Source organism: Ornithodoros turicata, chromosome 2 (assembly GCF_037126465.1).
Source record: "Ornithodoros turicata isolate Travis chromosome 2, ASM3712646v1, whole genome shotgun sequence".
In the NCBI taxonomy this organism is placed as follows: Eukaryota; Metazoa; Arthropoda; class Arachnida; order Ixodida; family Argasidae; genus Ornithodoros; species Ornithodoros turicata.
Genome location: NC_088202.1, coordinates 65805123 through 65820102, shown reverse-complemented (window position 1 = coordinate 65820102; position 14980 = coordinate 65805123). Strand labels below are relative to the sequence as shown.

The following is a 14980-nucleotide window of genomic DNA, read 5'->3' as shown; positions in this document are numbered from 1 at the left end:
CCTTCGCTGAGATAATAGTCGTCAACCTCTTGAAGGTGGAGGAGGCAATGGTCGACTTTTGGTCACTCAGTTACAGTTTTGTGTCAAGTTAGGTATCTCAAATACCTCAAATTCGGTATTGAGTGTGACTGGTTCACATTTCATCCTTATCAAACTTTCCCATTCAGATAAGGTTGTGCTCATGGTGTTCTACATTAAGGTTTTAATGTCAAGACAGTTTTGAAATGATGCAAGTGCTATGCGTCTTGCTAAAACTCGAGGTCTATTCGTTGCAGGTGAATCTGCCATCACCACCAGCGCTGACAGCAACTGGTGCTAGCTCCATGTCATTCCCATCTTCTGTTACCCACACACTAAACTTCACTCTAAGGCAGACTGGAATGCCCCAGACAGTGCGCTTGCCACATGATGAGAGTCAGGTGATAGTACTACCTGCAAAACCAGTTGTCCCCCAGGTGTGTTCATACTCTACATTCGCAAGGAACTTGCCACAGCATTGTTGTTTCAGAACACGAATGCATTACTGAGACTCACTGTTGTTGGTCGTCATGGGAGTTTTTGCCATAGCTGCGTCGATGCAAAGTGACTGTAATTTAGTCTTTTGTTATCGTCTAATGGGTGAGGGCACACTGTAGTCGAGTTATCATCCAGCAGGCAGTGTGAGAACGAACATCTCAGCATTTCAGACTCTACAGCTGGGAAAGTGTGTCTCACCTTTCAAGTGCCCACCCAAATTCCAAACCATTCGGCATAAAGGCTTACTTAGGTTCTGGTGCTGAATTGCTTTTTTTTTTTTTTTTTTTTCGTTTTTGCTGATGGTGTAAAATAAAAACCCACACATATAGTGATGCTTATTTGTATGTGGTTAAGCAGAGCAGTCTCATGTCCTCTATTATGGTGATTACTTTTGAAACGGAAGCTCTGCCATTATGATGAACAGTAACTTTGCTGTTAAATGCCATTGCCGTGAAATGTGCCAACTCAGCCACACTACATATTGTGGAGAATGTTTTAATAATGCTTTTGCAATGCTCTGCTTGTTTCTCAAATTTTCTCTGGAAAGCAGTTTTTCAGTCTCACTAACACCGTCTCATCTCCATATAGCCAGCTCAGGGGGGGTCAGAGGGTGAGGACAAACACAGAGGTTTGCATGAGGGTTTGGCCATTTTTGAAACCAAAAATCCTGAACCCAAGCAGAATCCGTACGGAATCACCTTCACAGCCAACCTGTAGGCACCATGTTTATCCAGGTGTGCTTTCTGGTGCTCGATATAATCGATTGGCATTACAGCCTACAGCCATATGTGATATGGGGGGTTCTGAGTCACAATTAACTGCATGAATTAGAAGATAAAGGGTGCTCGAAGCCCTCCATCAATGAAATGTGCATGTGCCTTCCCTTCTTGCGCCGTAAACAATGCTTTGCATCTCTATGGCGGCGCCCGCTGGGGACTGTACAGCAATAGAGCACAGTGAAGGAGTTTCAAATTATGCCCCTCTTAATCGCCCAACTCTCCCTATTAAATGGCACGGGGGGCAAAGGAGTTGCTGCCCCACTGAGCTCAGACTGTGGAGTCCTTGATTCGCCTCACACGGAACGTGACTTTCCTCATAAATAGGGGGCTGACGTTTTCGGGTTAAACCTGATCCCCCCCCCCCCCCTCGGGTTAAACACAATTTCACCCCGAATTCCAGTCACATATCAGGTTTTACCACGTTTTACAAACGTGCGCTATTTACTAGCAAGTTATACAAATGTGTGTTGCACATATTTTTTTAGTGCAACAATGAGTATGCGAAGCACATTTCATGTTACAACATGTGGTGCTAGACCCTATAAATTGCGGAGTATGTGTGTGACCAATATATACACTTTAAACGCTGGGAGCTAGCTGGACAGAAAGCAGAACATAATAACCCGATAGCACCCGTATCAGTAGCACCTGATTTCACCCCAAATTACAGATTTTAAAATAACACCCGATTTCTCCCTCCCGAAACTGGTAAGGCATTTAACCCGAAAAAGTCAGACCCTACTCATAAAACAGAATGCTAGTGCCTGGCTACTTCACATAAAGCATGTTCAATGATACAGTCATCACCTCTCGACGCAAAACACATGTGTCTATGTCTCTTATGCACATGGAGGATATCTAACCTGTTTAACATACTTGGAGTCATTCTGCACTGCATGCAGTATATGTCGTTCTATAAGGCACTTCTTTAAGCACTTTGTATACAGAAAGCTCTTAATGAGCCAACCCTTCAGACTTCACCCCCTGTGGCGAAGGACTTCTGACGTTCCGCTTTGCGGATTTGGACAATGAAGGAACTTTCATCAACAATTTTACTGCAGCGCTGTCGTTGGTTTTCCCACTACATCTTAAATTATGCGCATCAGAGTTGTCAGCTTTTTGTATGGTTCTGTAGATATGCTACTTATGTTGCACGCAGTATTTAGTCATGCCGCCAACATGATTGGTATTATTTCTTTTCAGTCTTCTTTATTATGTCTGTGCCCTTAATCAAAGTAATGCTGATATGTAACAAACATCCTCACGCCTCCAGCTCTCCCCATCACCGCCAGCTGAGCACCAATTGAAGAGTGAGCCTGTGTCTGTACCTCCAACTCCTCCCCATATGGTTTACCGTATGCACCCATCCACACAAGGCATCACTCCACCAGCTACACCATCAAAGCCCATGCGATGGCTTCGTGGTCCAGAAACGGGGCATGTTGCCATCAAGGAAGAAGTCTCTGTCCAGCCTCTTCCAACTCCACAAGTAACTGTGAAGCAAGAAGAAAAATCTGCCCCATCTCCGTGTCAAATGGCATGCCACAAGCAGGTAGGTGCCCTTCTAGAATAACTTTTACCAAGTTGCACGAAGTCCGATAGGATGCTGCAGCTTTCATGTTAAGTTTTAATACCGTGATATCCCGTTAATTCGAAATCTCTTAATTCGAACTGACGCTTGGGTCTCAGCAAAGCCATGTGTATTTCAGTGGGAAAAAATGCCTGGTAATACGAACATATGAAGGTGTGCAACAGTTTATTCTAGCGAGATTGCGTGTCAGGGACACCACTACTTTTTATATGTTAAGTTTACTTATTTACTTATACGTGGAGGTGTGCGAATATTGAAATTTTTGAATACGAATATCTGAAAAATTCTTCTTCGAATATCGAATCGAATATGGAATATCCCGTCATAGGATAAAGGCTTGTAAGAGTAATTAAGCCCCGAAAACTAGCATGGTCACAGTTGTGTTCCGCTGATCCTTAGAAAAATACCCTGCGACACACTTGAAAAGCCCTATGGAATACTGTATAAGTAGTAATTTTCGCGAGGACCTATTTTTCGCGAAATTCGCGAACACCCCTTTTTCGCGAATTTAATGTCCCGCGAAATATTCGAACCAATGACAGAAAAATACGTGAAAGAAATATGTAAGAAATTTCACCCAGGACGCTGAGGCAACTTATGTATACGGAGTTTCTTACGTTGTTACACTGCATTGCCTCGTAAAGTGTTCAGTTCGTCGCTGCAACTGGAGACTGTAGTCCCGCCTTGACGTACGAATCCCGCGCAGATGTAAGCCTCCCATGATTCCGGTACCTTGTGAGCCTGGATCATCCAGCAAGCGCGTATGCACTCTGCCACGCGTATAGACCTTTGGAAAAGTTGTCGCATCACTACCAAGTGCCAATTGCACCTGCTCGGTGCGATGACAGGAATGACGGGAGACAGGGCAATTCGCCAATGGCACAGATACGAGCCGAGTAGGACCCCCTAATTGCATCCCTTGCAGTCAGAAGTGCTCAAAAGGAAGACAAATTGAACGAGTTACCCAGTTGTGATACCTTTTATTAGCTTCTTCCAGGAAGTTCAAGGTGGATGGCCCCTAAGATGCAGGGTGGACACAGCACGGTACCGCGAATTTAAGGTTCCGCGAATAATTACCTGATCCTGGCTTCTCACAAATTCGCGAATTTAAGCACTTATACAGTACGTATTAATGTATGGGGTTAGCATAAGGCATACATGCCTATATGCACATCTACAGTCAAAATATTTTTACAATGACACAATGTGCTGTTCTCATGAGGCTAGCTGAAGCCATAAAAACAACTTTCAAACAACTCCAAAACTCTTTCATGGACTGTGAACACCTGTGTTGGCATTGTAAGTGCTGGTGAAACAGACAGACTGGAAGTAAAGAGCAATGACATGTTCAGAATGTGGGATGGTTTACCCATGAGCACATCTCAGAAGGAAAACAAAGGTAGCAAGTGTTCTCTTCTTGCACTGACAATGCCTTCTGCATTTGTCGTGTAGGCAAGAAACTGTACGGTTTCACTATGCCCCCACGTGTGATGTCACACGTGAACCCATCATTCCTGACAGTATTGCATAGTTTGGAACAGCCTCATTTATTAGCATAGTAAAACCGCCATCCTCGACGATGTTATATGGGTGCTTATCACGCGTGATTGTTTCCGCGACGTTCGTGTTCAGCGCTTCTTTCATTTCACTTCGAAAATCTGTGCGCGTGTCTCATAATTTTTTTGTGCCGACGCGCGTGAGCGAAATAGCTCCATCCGGGTTGGGGTTGAGGCCATATGCGACTTGCTATCATGTGTAACAACAGTTAGTGAAGTTTCAAATGACTTGGCAGCGTTATTGTCGTCCTAGTTGGCACTTTTAACATGCGGTCGCAGAGCACCGGAGTTGAAGAAACTATACAGGGTGGTCCACCAACCATGATAGAAATTCATAGTAAAAAACGTAGGCCCCGGAGAGACATGCGGTCAAGGAATTTTTTTCTGCCAATAACTTTTGCCACATATTGGTAACATTTTAAGTTCATTTCAGTTGACGGAAAGTTAATTTCTTGAATTGAACTCAGAAATTTCCACGGGGAACCCATTTCCGCAAAGATAACGTTAGGTTGCCTTGAGAAATTTCTCTAAAGGGCCTACGTTTTTTACTATGAATTTCTATCATGGTTGGTGGACCACCCTGTATGTCGAAATATCGTCACATCTTACTCCTGGATTATCACTGTCATCGCACGCGACCATGATTCTATTATATATCACTGACTACCACAAGCAGAAACCGAAAAAAAAAACGTGTTCGAGATGCGGGTTTTAACTGTGCGTGCAGTGGCACGGTGAACAGCGGTGTTCAACTCAACAACAATAAAATTTAGATATGTAACCGGAATTTCACCGAACTGTTAGCCTCACACGAATGTTCAGAGATTGTTGGCAATCCTTAGCCACAATTGTGCTGAAGATGCATGAAGCGTACCGCAGTTTCGCGTTTGGCTGGGGCAGGCTTTAATGGCGGCTGCGCACAACTGCGTACTAGTTTCAGTTTCAGTTACCAAATGTGTAGAGATGAATTCGCAGATGAGCATACCTTGAAAGCTCCGCGCATCACTTTGCAGCTGTTCTACTATTCATGCTCGTTGCCGCTACCACAACGTACAAATTCCTCCCGCAACAGCTTTGTAGTAAGCTGCTATGATGTTAGAAAAAATTCGAATATTCGATCTTTTACGAATATTCGAACACTTCGAATATCAAATTTTCGAATACGAGTACAAATCGATTATCGCAAATACAGTCAACCCTCGATTTATGAACACCCTCGGTTCCCCGAAAAATCGTTCATAAATCGAGGGATTCATAAATCGAAAATTCAGTTAACTGAGTACTATCGAGCAAATGCAACAGTATTTCCGAGTCGGGATTGTGTTTATAATGCCATATATTGTGTACTTTTGCTTTGGACCATGCCTTCCGCTGTGTCAATCTTGGAAATAAGAGATGTCACCACATTCGCACTGGACTGGTCTCTGATTTCCTCCAGGATTCCTAACCTCCGTTTATTAATCTCCGGGTTATTAATCTCCGGGTGACAGCGACCACCTTATCCATCAACTGAGGTCAGGAACACTTGGTTGCACCTTGTGCGACCCCGGAAAACCCGTTTGTTGTTCGGATTTCGAGGGGTTAAGAACCGAGGATGCAATACCTGGAAAACGTTTCGTCCGTTCAGGCATCATTCATAAGACCAAGGAATTATCCATTTAAAGGTTTCTGTTGACCTCGGAACGATCCGTTCATAAATTGAGGGCAAAAACGCTGGGCAACTCCTAGTTGGTTCCCAGAAATTTCGTTCATTATTCGAATATCGAGGTTCATAAAACGAGGGAAAAACGAATGGAAAAAGTTTGGTTCCCCGTGCTCGTGTCCATAAAACGAGAGAATTCATAAATCGAAGGTTCATAAATCGATTATCGCAAATATTGGATTTATATTCGCAATTTCGAATATTCACATACCTCTATAAGTCCATTTTTCATAAAAGTAATACTTCTGCAAGAGGAAAGAAGAGCAAGGAACGAATCACTGTTGCTGGTGTACGCAAACGGGACTGGCACAAAACGACACTGCTTACTCGTCGTCAGCAAAACAAGCAAGCCTCGCTGTTTTAATGGAATCACTACCCTTCCTGTTTACTCCACATCCAAGACAAAGGCAGCAATTCGATATTTACTCAAATTAGGTTGGCGATGTTCTTGTTCGCGGGGTTCGCAATTGGATTGGGCTTCGCAAACAACGTCGCAGCTGAAGAAACGAACGCGAGCGCTACAAGATTATTTTCTGCCCTGTGCTGTTTTGACGCTTGCGTGTAAATAAATATTCTGGGAAGAATGAGCCTCTCATATTTCTGCCATCGCGCCACCGTGAACGTGGGCTCCCTTTAGTTCGAGCTCTGCTTTATTCTAACAAATCTACGTTCCCCTTTGAGTTTGAATTAACGGGACGGCACTGCATTGGTGTTGTTATAAGCTATAACACTACCTTTTACATGCAAGATGCTTAACCTAACTTTGAGAAATAGTTTTCTGACTATCCTCTTGTTATGTGATGATCCTACTGTGTCAGCAGCAATCTTTCACAAATTTTCCATCTCACATTGCTGATGGCACTAGCAAATTTCATCATCGGTATTTCAACAAAATTTAAACACTCGGGGGGAAAACATACTCCTCTGTCTTGTACAACGCTAGAAGTCAGTGTAACGTTGAGCTTTTGCTGATGCATCACAGGGTGTGCAAAGTAAATGAATGATTTTTCAGTTTACATTGAGCTTGTGTGCAAAGTGTGCCTTCATGGTTCTTTGGTCTGGCTGTCTTGCTCCCAGCTTTCAGGGGCATGTTCCGCTTTATTTGCGTTGGGCTTGTTCTGAGAGAATCATCCAACAAATCTTTGTTAAAGAGAGAGGAAGGCAACTGTCATCTGAGCTGTGCCAGAATATTCAGATAGTATTGTTGAGGTTTAATTGCAGCAGATTTATACCAGCTTGTTAGCAAACTATAAAAGGTTCAGATATTTTGTTTAATGAACTTGTTGCTTAGAAGCGGTCGTATTGTTGTGTTTCATCCTTTGGGAATGAGGCCAGCCATCATGAAAGATAACCAACTTGGCCCAAGACAGTAGACGGGTAGAAATCCAGCGAACCGGTAGAGATGTAGGAAGGGAGTTGCCTCAGGACAGAAGCCGCCGATATTTCGAACAGAGACTGTTCTTCTTCTGGGCCCAAAACAGTGCTTAATGTGCTGCAAACCTTTCAAGGCAAACATTGTGATGAAGAAGGGACTTCGTAACTTAGTGAGGCGTGCTTGCATATCAGCATTGTCATCCATTCTCATTGTTTTCAAGGAAACCCTCTTCTCCACTAAGGCTTGTGCATGTTGTCCTTTAATTTGAATGTGTCAACCAGCAAGAAACACGAGAGCGTGTAGTTTGCACCCAACACTTTTTTGATGTCCCACCTGTAGATACCCAACCAGCAATACCTCGTGATGACAAAAAAAAACCAAAGGTGTCTGCATAGCTGTAGCACATGGCTATTTACGTGTCATGCAAACCCATATGTGACCTACAGCACATTCCTATTATATAAAGAGGGTATGACAAGCAGCAACCCACTTAAGTATCCCCTTCCTTATCCTTTCTCTTTTGCTTTGCTGCACCGCATTATAGCTTGTCTGGAAGTTTAGATTTCAGGTATGTACATTCCTTGAGGTGGTTCCGGTGTTGTTGAATGGAGTACTGTGACTGTAGTGTCGATATTAACGTTATGTGGTTCATATCCTAGTAACTCGAAATTTCTTGTGTTGCCCGATCTGTGTTTTTTCTGCAAAGCCCATAACGTGGGCAGCTAGCCAGAGACAAATGTGACTGATACCATGAGCACATGAGTTTGCTGTATGATTTTTGCATCATGATCTTTGACACCTAGACACCCTGAATAGTTTATATTTGCATGAAATGATGAATCGTGTGGAGAAGTAAGCCGCGCAAACTGGTGGTTGTTGCCAAAATAGCCTGTGCTCAAATCCGTTTGAAAAAGATTGCTTCTAATCTCTTTTTTGCGCATGCATCTGCGATGAGGATGTGAAATTCAAATTGCCTTTTTTTTTTCGCATTGCATGGGTGATAAAGTGCACGAGCAGCATGATATCACCGAGCAACCAGTTTCCCTGCCGTTCACCCTTTTTTGTGCCCGAACTGCTTCATACACATCTCAGTAACCATTTAAGTGAAGAGGAATGCTTCAAAATTATTACAAGTCATACAAGGGACTGACGTTTTGTAGAGCTCCAGCTCCATCCACAGAAATCTGACAAAAGGAAGCGCAATGCTCAAGGGTCGGTAGCGCAAAACAGTATACAGCTCCTGCAGAAATGTCCATTATGGGCTGAGGAAACCTACCATAGAAATGTAAATGTGGGTCCTGAGCCTAGTATCAGATTGCACTTGGTCTGAGTGACCATAGCATTTAATTTGCAAAATACAGGGTTCACCAAGATAAACTTTGGGGTTTGTAACAAAGATAGAACAGATCAAAACAGTGTCGGGAAGCTAAAGCACATGTTACAGGACGTAATATGCACCAAAATTTTTATCGATACTGCCACTTGGTACGTTTCTCTCCGAATAAATAGTAGAATTTAAAAAAACGCCGCTGCTTTAACATTTCCAGTCGGCTATACCTGTGTTTCAGCTCCTTCCATCAGATGTCGACACGGTCGAACTCGGCGTTGCAGACAATAACAAAACCAAGTGAACAAGTGGAACTGAACTTCTCATATCGCATTAATATGGATTCGATGTCGTCTGCAACGCCGCGCATAGGTATAGCCGATGATAGGATATAGGCGTAGGAGGTATAGCAGATTGAAAATGTTAAGGCAGCGGCGGTTTTTTAATTTCCACAATTTATCCGCAGAGAAACGGGCCAAGTGGCAGTATCGATATAAAGTTTTGGTGCATAATACGTCATCTAACATCTACTTTACCGACACTGTTTTTATTTGTTTTATCTCCATTACAGACCCTAAAGTTTATCTTGGCGAACCCTGTACTAATATAGGAGTTGCTTGTTGCATCCGTGTCTGTTTTATTTTTTCTCGACTTTTGGACTGCCTCGAACTTGATGCAAGTCTCGCGCGCATGCTTATGGTGTGAGCATGGTTCTCTTTCCTTCTTTTCGGTTCCCTTTTTTGTCCGTTCCGTGTTTGGGCATCAGGAGGAGGAGACGGACGTTGGGGAGGACGTGGAGCGTCGCACACCGCAGCAAGCGGACGGCCTTTGCGAACCCAGCCCCACGTCCCAGGGGGACCAAGGGGGGAGTAACTCTTGCGATGTCACCCCTGAACAGAGGGTGCTGGTGACACCACCTCCCGGGACACCTACCCTGCAAGCTGTACCAGTGATGGAGCCTCCTACAGCGGCACCTCCTGCAGTGGTCAAAGTGGAAGCGACACCTGTTGAAGCGGCGTGTGCAGGAGGTGAGCACTACTCGCTCTACTATTAATACATTGTACATCTCGCAGGAAATATATGGGACATTTAAGTTCTCCATAAACCACTGCTAGGACAGCAGAAGGTCTGTCATAAACAGGGTAGTCCAGGAGGAAACCTAGAGAGGGGCTCTCTCTGCTGGAGTCATTGGTTTTGGGTCTAGATTTTTTTTTTTTTTTTTTTGCAACTTTTAATTCAGTTTAGATTATTTTATTAACTAGATAAAATTTACGTAATTCCATTAATTAGCTTAATTTTCATCTCCGTCAAATCAATAATGCCAAAATGTCGTGTGAAGCTTGTTACAAAGGAGGACGTGAGATGTGAGACAAAGGAGGTCCTACCACTACCCTTTAAAATACGAGGTACCGTGTCTACTCGCATAATTTGCGCACTTTTTTTTACCAAAAACTGACTCAAAGGTTGGGGGTGCAAATTACGTGAGGCATTAACAAGACGACTTGAAAAACGTGTAAAAAATCTGTTACAAGATTTTAAGTTTCTGTTGAAAGATGGGCCTTCAGGTGAATAATACAGTAGAATCTTGATGATACAAATCTCACGGGGTAGCAGAAAACATTCATATCATCCGAAATTCGTATCAAAAGAATTATTCCAAAATAAAAATTTAGGCAAGAAAATAGACAGTGACTGTTCATTTTCCATTACTGTCAGTGAAAGAGGTCAGTTGTAAAGCAAGCTTCCATAAAGCATGCATGCGTTAGGTGAAGCCACCTTGCGAAATGCTGACTCGTAATGTGGCCAGAAGTTTTCCTGATATGCATCCTCGGCTCGTTCATATTATCCATAAAGGCATAAGTCCGTGCTATTGAGCAGTTCAAATTTCTAGTCAATGACAAAAATCCACTTTGTTTCTAGAGTGTGTACGGAGAACACTCAAACTGTTTTTTTTTTTTTTTGTCTTCGGTGCATGCTTGCATCAGTGAGCAAAACAAAGCAAGACCAGGGCGAAATGCGTACAAACAACCAAGTAATTCTTTTAAGAAATGGTCTGAAGTATTGGAAGTGGAAATGGGTCGGTCCTCTGGGGCATTTGATGAAGCCGCTAGTTTTGTAAAAAAATTGGAAAGCCCAGATCCCTGCAGTTAGAAAAATTGGCCGGTGACTGTACTGTTGAAAGTTCGTGTTAACAAAGCTGCATTGCCACGTAGGTGCAGAAATGTTGACCCCAGAAGTGGACGAAAAGCCATCCCTAGGAGGTTGTGCTGTGAATGCAGACAGTATTGACAGCATGATGTCTAATGAGCAGAACGTCCTTCTCAAGCAGTTGCTCCAGAACTGCCCTTCTGCTGAAACACAGACGTCTGAAGCTGACACAGTTGAGGTACGTACAGTACACCACGTCATATGTCTGCTAGACAAAGTTCCCAAACAAATTAGCATGGGCGCAAGTTGCGATTTGTGGGTAGAAAATCAGTCTTGCTGCAGGTTACATACGTCCCCGTGCTATGTCCATGGGTAGCACAGGTATACTCACGTTACGGGTGCACACTAAGCAAACTGTTTAGCGCACCCTTGCTAATTTACGAACTTAGTCTTTGTGTTTTCCACAGTTTTTGCGCAAACGAGTAAGCCTAAAAGTAAGCATTTTATCTAGCTCTAGATTGACGCAGATTTATGTCGACAGCTTTTCCAAAGACAACACAGCCGCCGTTACCACTATTGTGATATCGAAGTTTTATCGAATATCATACTAAATGGGCTCGACTCTATGACAACTTTAATTTGACCTTCAGCTGGAGAACCTGTAGTTTTTACGTAACTGCTGACAAATTCGGCGCAGAACATTGAGAAAAACTTGTGGAAATGACTTTCGTTCCTGTCAACTCACCTCTTGTGATTCACCTTGTATTGCAGCCAGAGAAAGGCAGCACAGCTCCAGCAAGCAAGCCTGTGGCAGTGCCCGTGCAGGCTGCTGATGTGTGCTCGACCCAGCCATCTCAACCAGTTGTCATTGCTCAGGCAGAGGGAAGTGTGGACCAAAAGCCAACACCAGGCAGTGCCACGACTGAAATCCTGCCATCAACAACGACGCCACCGGCGTCCGCATCCGCACACACACTGACAGATGGGGACAAGATGGAAGAGAGCAAGGGTCGCAAGCTATCCTACCTGGGTGAGTCGTACCTTTTGGTTATTTCAGAGCCACCTTTTATATGCGAGCAGCAACATAGTGGCAGGTGTTTCTACTAACATCTCGCTCAACCACTTGGGAGTATACCTGCACTTAAAACAAAGATTGTAGGAACAACTAATTGTTTGAGGCTTGGTCCTGAGCTGTATGGATATGTCTACTCTGGATATTCTATCCTTCATGAGTGGACGATCCTCTTCTTTTCTTTTTTTTTTTTTTGATGATTTCCACTATTACATGAATGGGTCTTACAGTGAACACTTCATACTTCCTAGTCATAAAAGTGAGGGAGGAAAAAAGAATAACAAACAGGATGTGAGCAGAGTTTTGAGACAAGACAACTAAAATACTCAATGTAGCAATTGTGTATCATGAAAATTTATTTATTCCAACAAACATACCTCTTAGGGCCGTGCGAATAGTTCGATAGGTTTCCAAGTTTGAGTCAAATAATAGAGGTGTACGAATATTCAAATTCTCAAATACGAATTGAATACAAGTACAGTCAAACTCCTTTATAACGAAACTCAGGAGACCATGAAAAAAATTTGTTGTAAAGGTAAATTCGTCAAAGAGGATGTCTGTCATAATGCAACAGTTAAACGTTGCGGTCTATGTATAAAGTAACTCCACCAGTTCGCAGCCCTTGTAGTAGTGTCGCAAGACTGCTTGGTATCTCTAAACCATGAAATTTTGAACTGACTGCAACTTATGATTACTACCTGGCCCTCATATAGTTCACTGACCGCACAATTGGCACAAACAAAAAAAAAGAAGAAGAAGAAGAGAGAAAGAAACACGCGTATTTACAACTACCTCACATGTCATCGGCAGCTTGCAGCAGCAATGGCGGTTACACCATGTATGTTTACCATCGCGCTTACTGACTGTGGCAAATGGTGGCGCCAGCAGTGTGCCACGTAGTTTCGGTTTCGATATGCACCAGCATCGTAACAAAAACGTAAATATGCTTACCGGGAACACGTATGAACACATTTATTTCTGTGTGAAAAAGTCTGTGAGCTTTTTTTGGACGAATGATTTTATCTCATTTTGCAAACAGAACATACGGAGGTTGTCCAGGTTCTTGAACTGCGCGTCTGGCACGTCAGTGCAGGAAGAAAGAAAACGATGAATTGTATCGATCATCTGCACGGCTTCCACTGCAGTCACTTTTGGCATATGAAGTCCTTCTTCCTCTTTGTCACTTTCTTCGTCGTGGCTTTCGCTCCTGTTCGTTTGTTTTTCCATTTGCACTTCTGCACAAATCTCTGCATCCATGACTTCCGGTCGTACAGTAACTCCGTCATCCACACACACGTAGTCCGCAATGATGACTGCTTCTGGGATATCGAAGCAAACTCCATACTCCTCCCACACCTTCTGTAGAGATTCAGCCTCTTTGCAGCTGTCTTGCACAAGCTCTGCTTGAATGAACCCGGGCTTTCGCCAACAGTTCTGAACCACCTCGTGCCGCACGCTCCCGTTGTCATCTCAATAGCTTGACAAACGTCGATTTTTGTTAGCCTGGGAACTTTCACTTGTATGTTAATGAGAATTTGCTCGAGCAAGCGCCTTCTGTGGTGACACTTGACTGAACGAATTATCCCTTGGTCAACGGGCTGAAGGAGTGTTGTGCAGTTGGGTGGGAGAAGCACAACTTTCACGTGGCTCATCTTTGGAGGCTTCGAGTGGGCCGAGCAATTGTCTATGACGACAGCAATCCTCCTGTTTTCGTCTCTCATTCTTCGGTCTAGTCGGACCAACCATTCCGCAAAAATTGCCGCTGTCATCCACGCCTTCGTGTTCCAGTAGTAGTCCACTGGAAGGCTGCGTGCGTGCGGCTTCCGCTACTCCCCTATGACGAGGGGCTTCAGCTTTGTCGTCCCGGTCATATTGCAGCAAAATGAGACATTGATTCTTTCCTTGGACCTTCTGCCACCTTTGCACTTGTCGCCCTTCACGGTCAATGTACGCTGCAGTAACAAGTTGTAGAAAAGTGTGGTTTCGTCTACGTTAAAGATGTCATCTGCATCATAATGTGACAGTAGCTCCACCAGTTCTTTCTCTCGCCATCCTTGTATGATGTCCGTCAGAGTTGACTTATCCTCTCCAGTCACATTTTTGCACACAGCATCATGCCGAGAACAGAAGGCATGAAGCCAGCCTTGCGTAGCCCCGAATTTTTCGTTGACGTTGTATATAATGGCGAAGTCTCTTGTCTTTGCACACAACATAGGTCCTGAAACTGGAATACCTTGAGATCTCACCTCCAGAAACCATTTGTAGACTTCCTTGTCAGTGTCCTCGAAATTGGCACCTCGGATTCTTTTCCGTGCTGGTGGCCCCTCGTTGCTCTGATACTCTTTCTCCAGCTTGCTACGATCCATCAGAAAAGTGGCGAGTGTCGACGGACTAATTCCAAACTCTTTCGCAACTTAGCACTTTTTGCACCCACAGTCGACAGCCCCCAGAACAGCAATGTTCTTCTTTAGCGTTCCTTTAGCGTGGCGTGCTTTCGCTTGGCAGTTGCCGGTGCGCTTGGCATTGTGGTATCGCCTTAGGCCTACAGCTGTTAACTAGATGTGGTCCAACGTCTTCTTACACGTACTGGCCGTGCATGATGTCATGCTCATTTTGGCAGCAGTGGTCAAGAGTGGAATTTTACCAGTTGCTCTGTGATGAGGTCATCGCTATGGAGTGCAGCGACCCCAATTCACTGTTCTCGGTTTGAGCACGTGCACATTAAAGGAGCATGGAGGGGGCTCCAAAACTTTTCTGGGGCGAAGTAGGGGATGACAAAAACCTCCTCTCGTGCAGCGCGAGCCTGCAAAGTCTCCCGTCGGCTGAATGGAGCTGCCCATGCCTTAATTTTTTTTCTCTGTGAACTTATACCACGAGCCGGCACGTGCTCCGCTCGACAACGCCCGAGAGCCAA

At 44.0% G+C, this 14980-nt stretch overlaps 1 protein-coding gene across 8 annotated transcripts in view; it reads left to right on the top strand.

Moving 5' to 3' along the window:
* Positions 1-14980, top strand: part of LOC135385516 (histone-lysine N-methyltransferase 2C-like) — a 148983-nt gene that overhangs the window by 96877 nt on the left and 37126 nt on the right. For all 8 annotated transcript variants that reach the window (XM_064614866.1, XM_064614869.1, XM_064614867.1 and 5 more), the window contains 5 exons: positions 276-455; positions 2569-2847; positions 9613-9874; positions 11060-11232; positions 11766-12024. In XM_064614866.1, the coding sequence (XP_064470936.1) occupies positions 276-455; positions 2569-2847; positions 9613-9874; positions 11060-11232; positions 11766-12024 (1153 nt within the window). The remainder of the gene's footprint in view (positions 1-275; positions 456-2568; positions 2848-9612; positions 9875-11059; positions 11233-11765; positions 12025-14980) is intronic.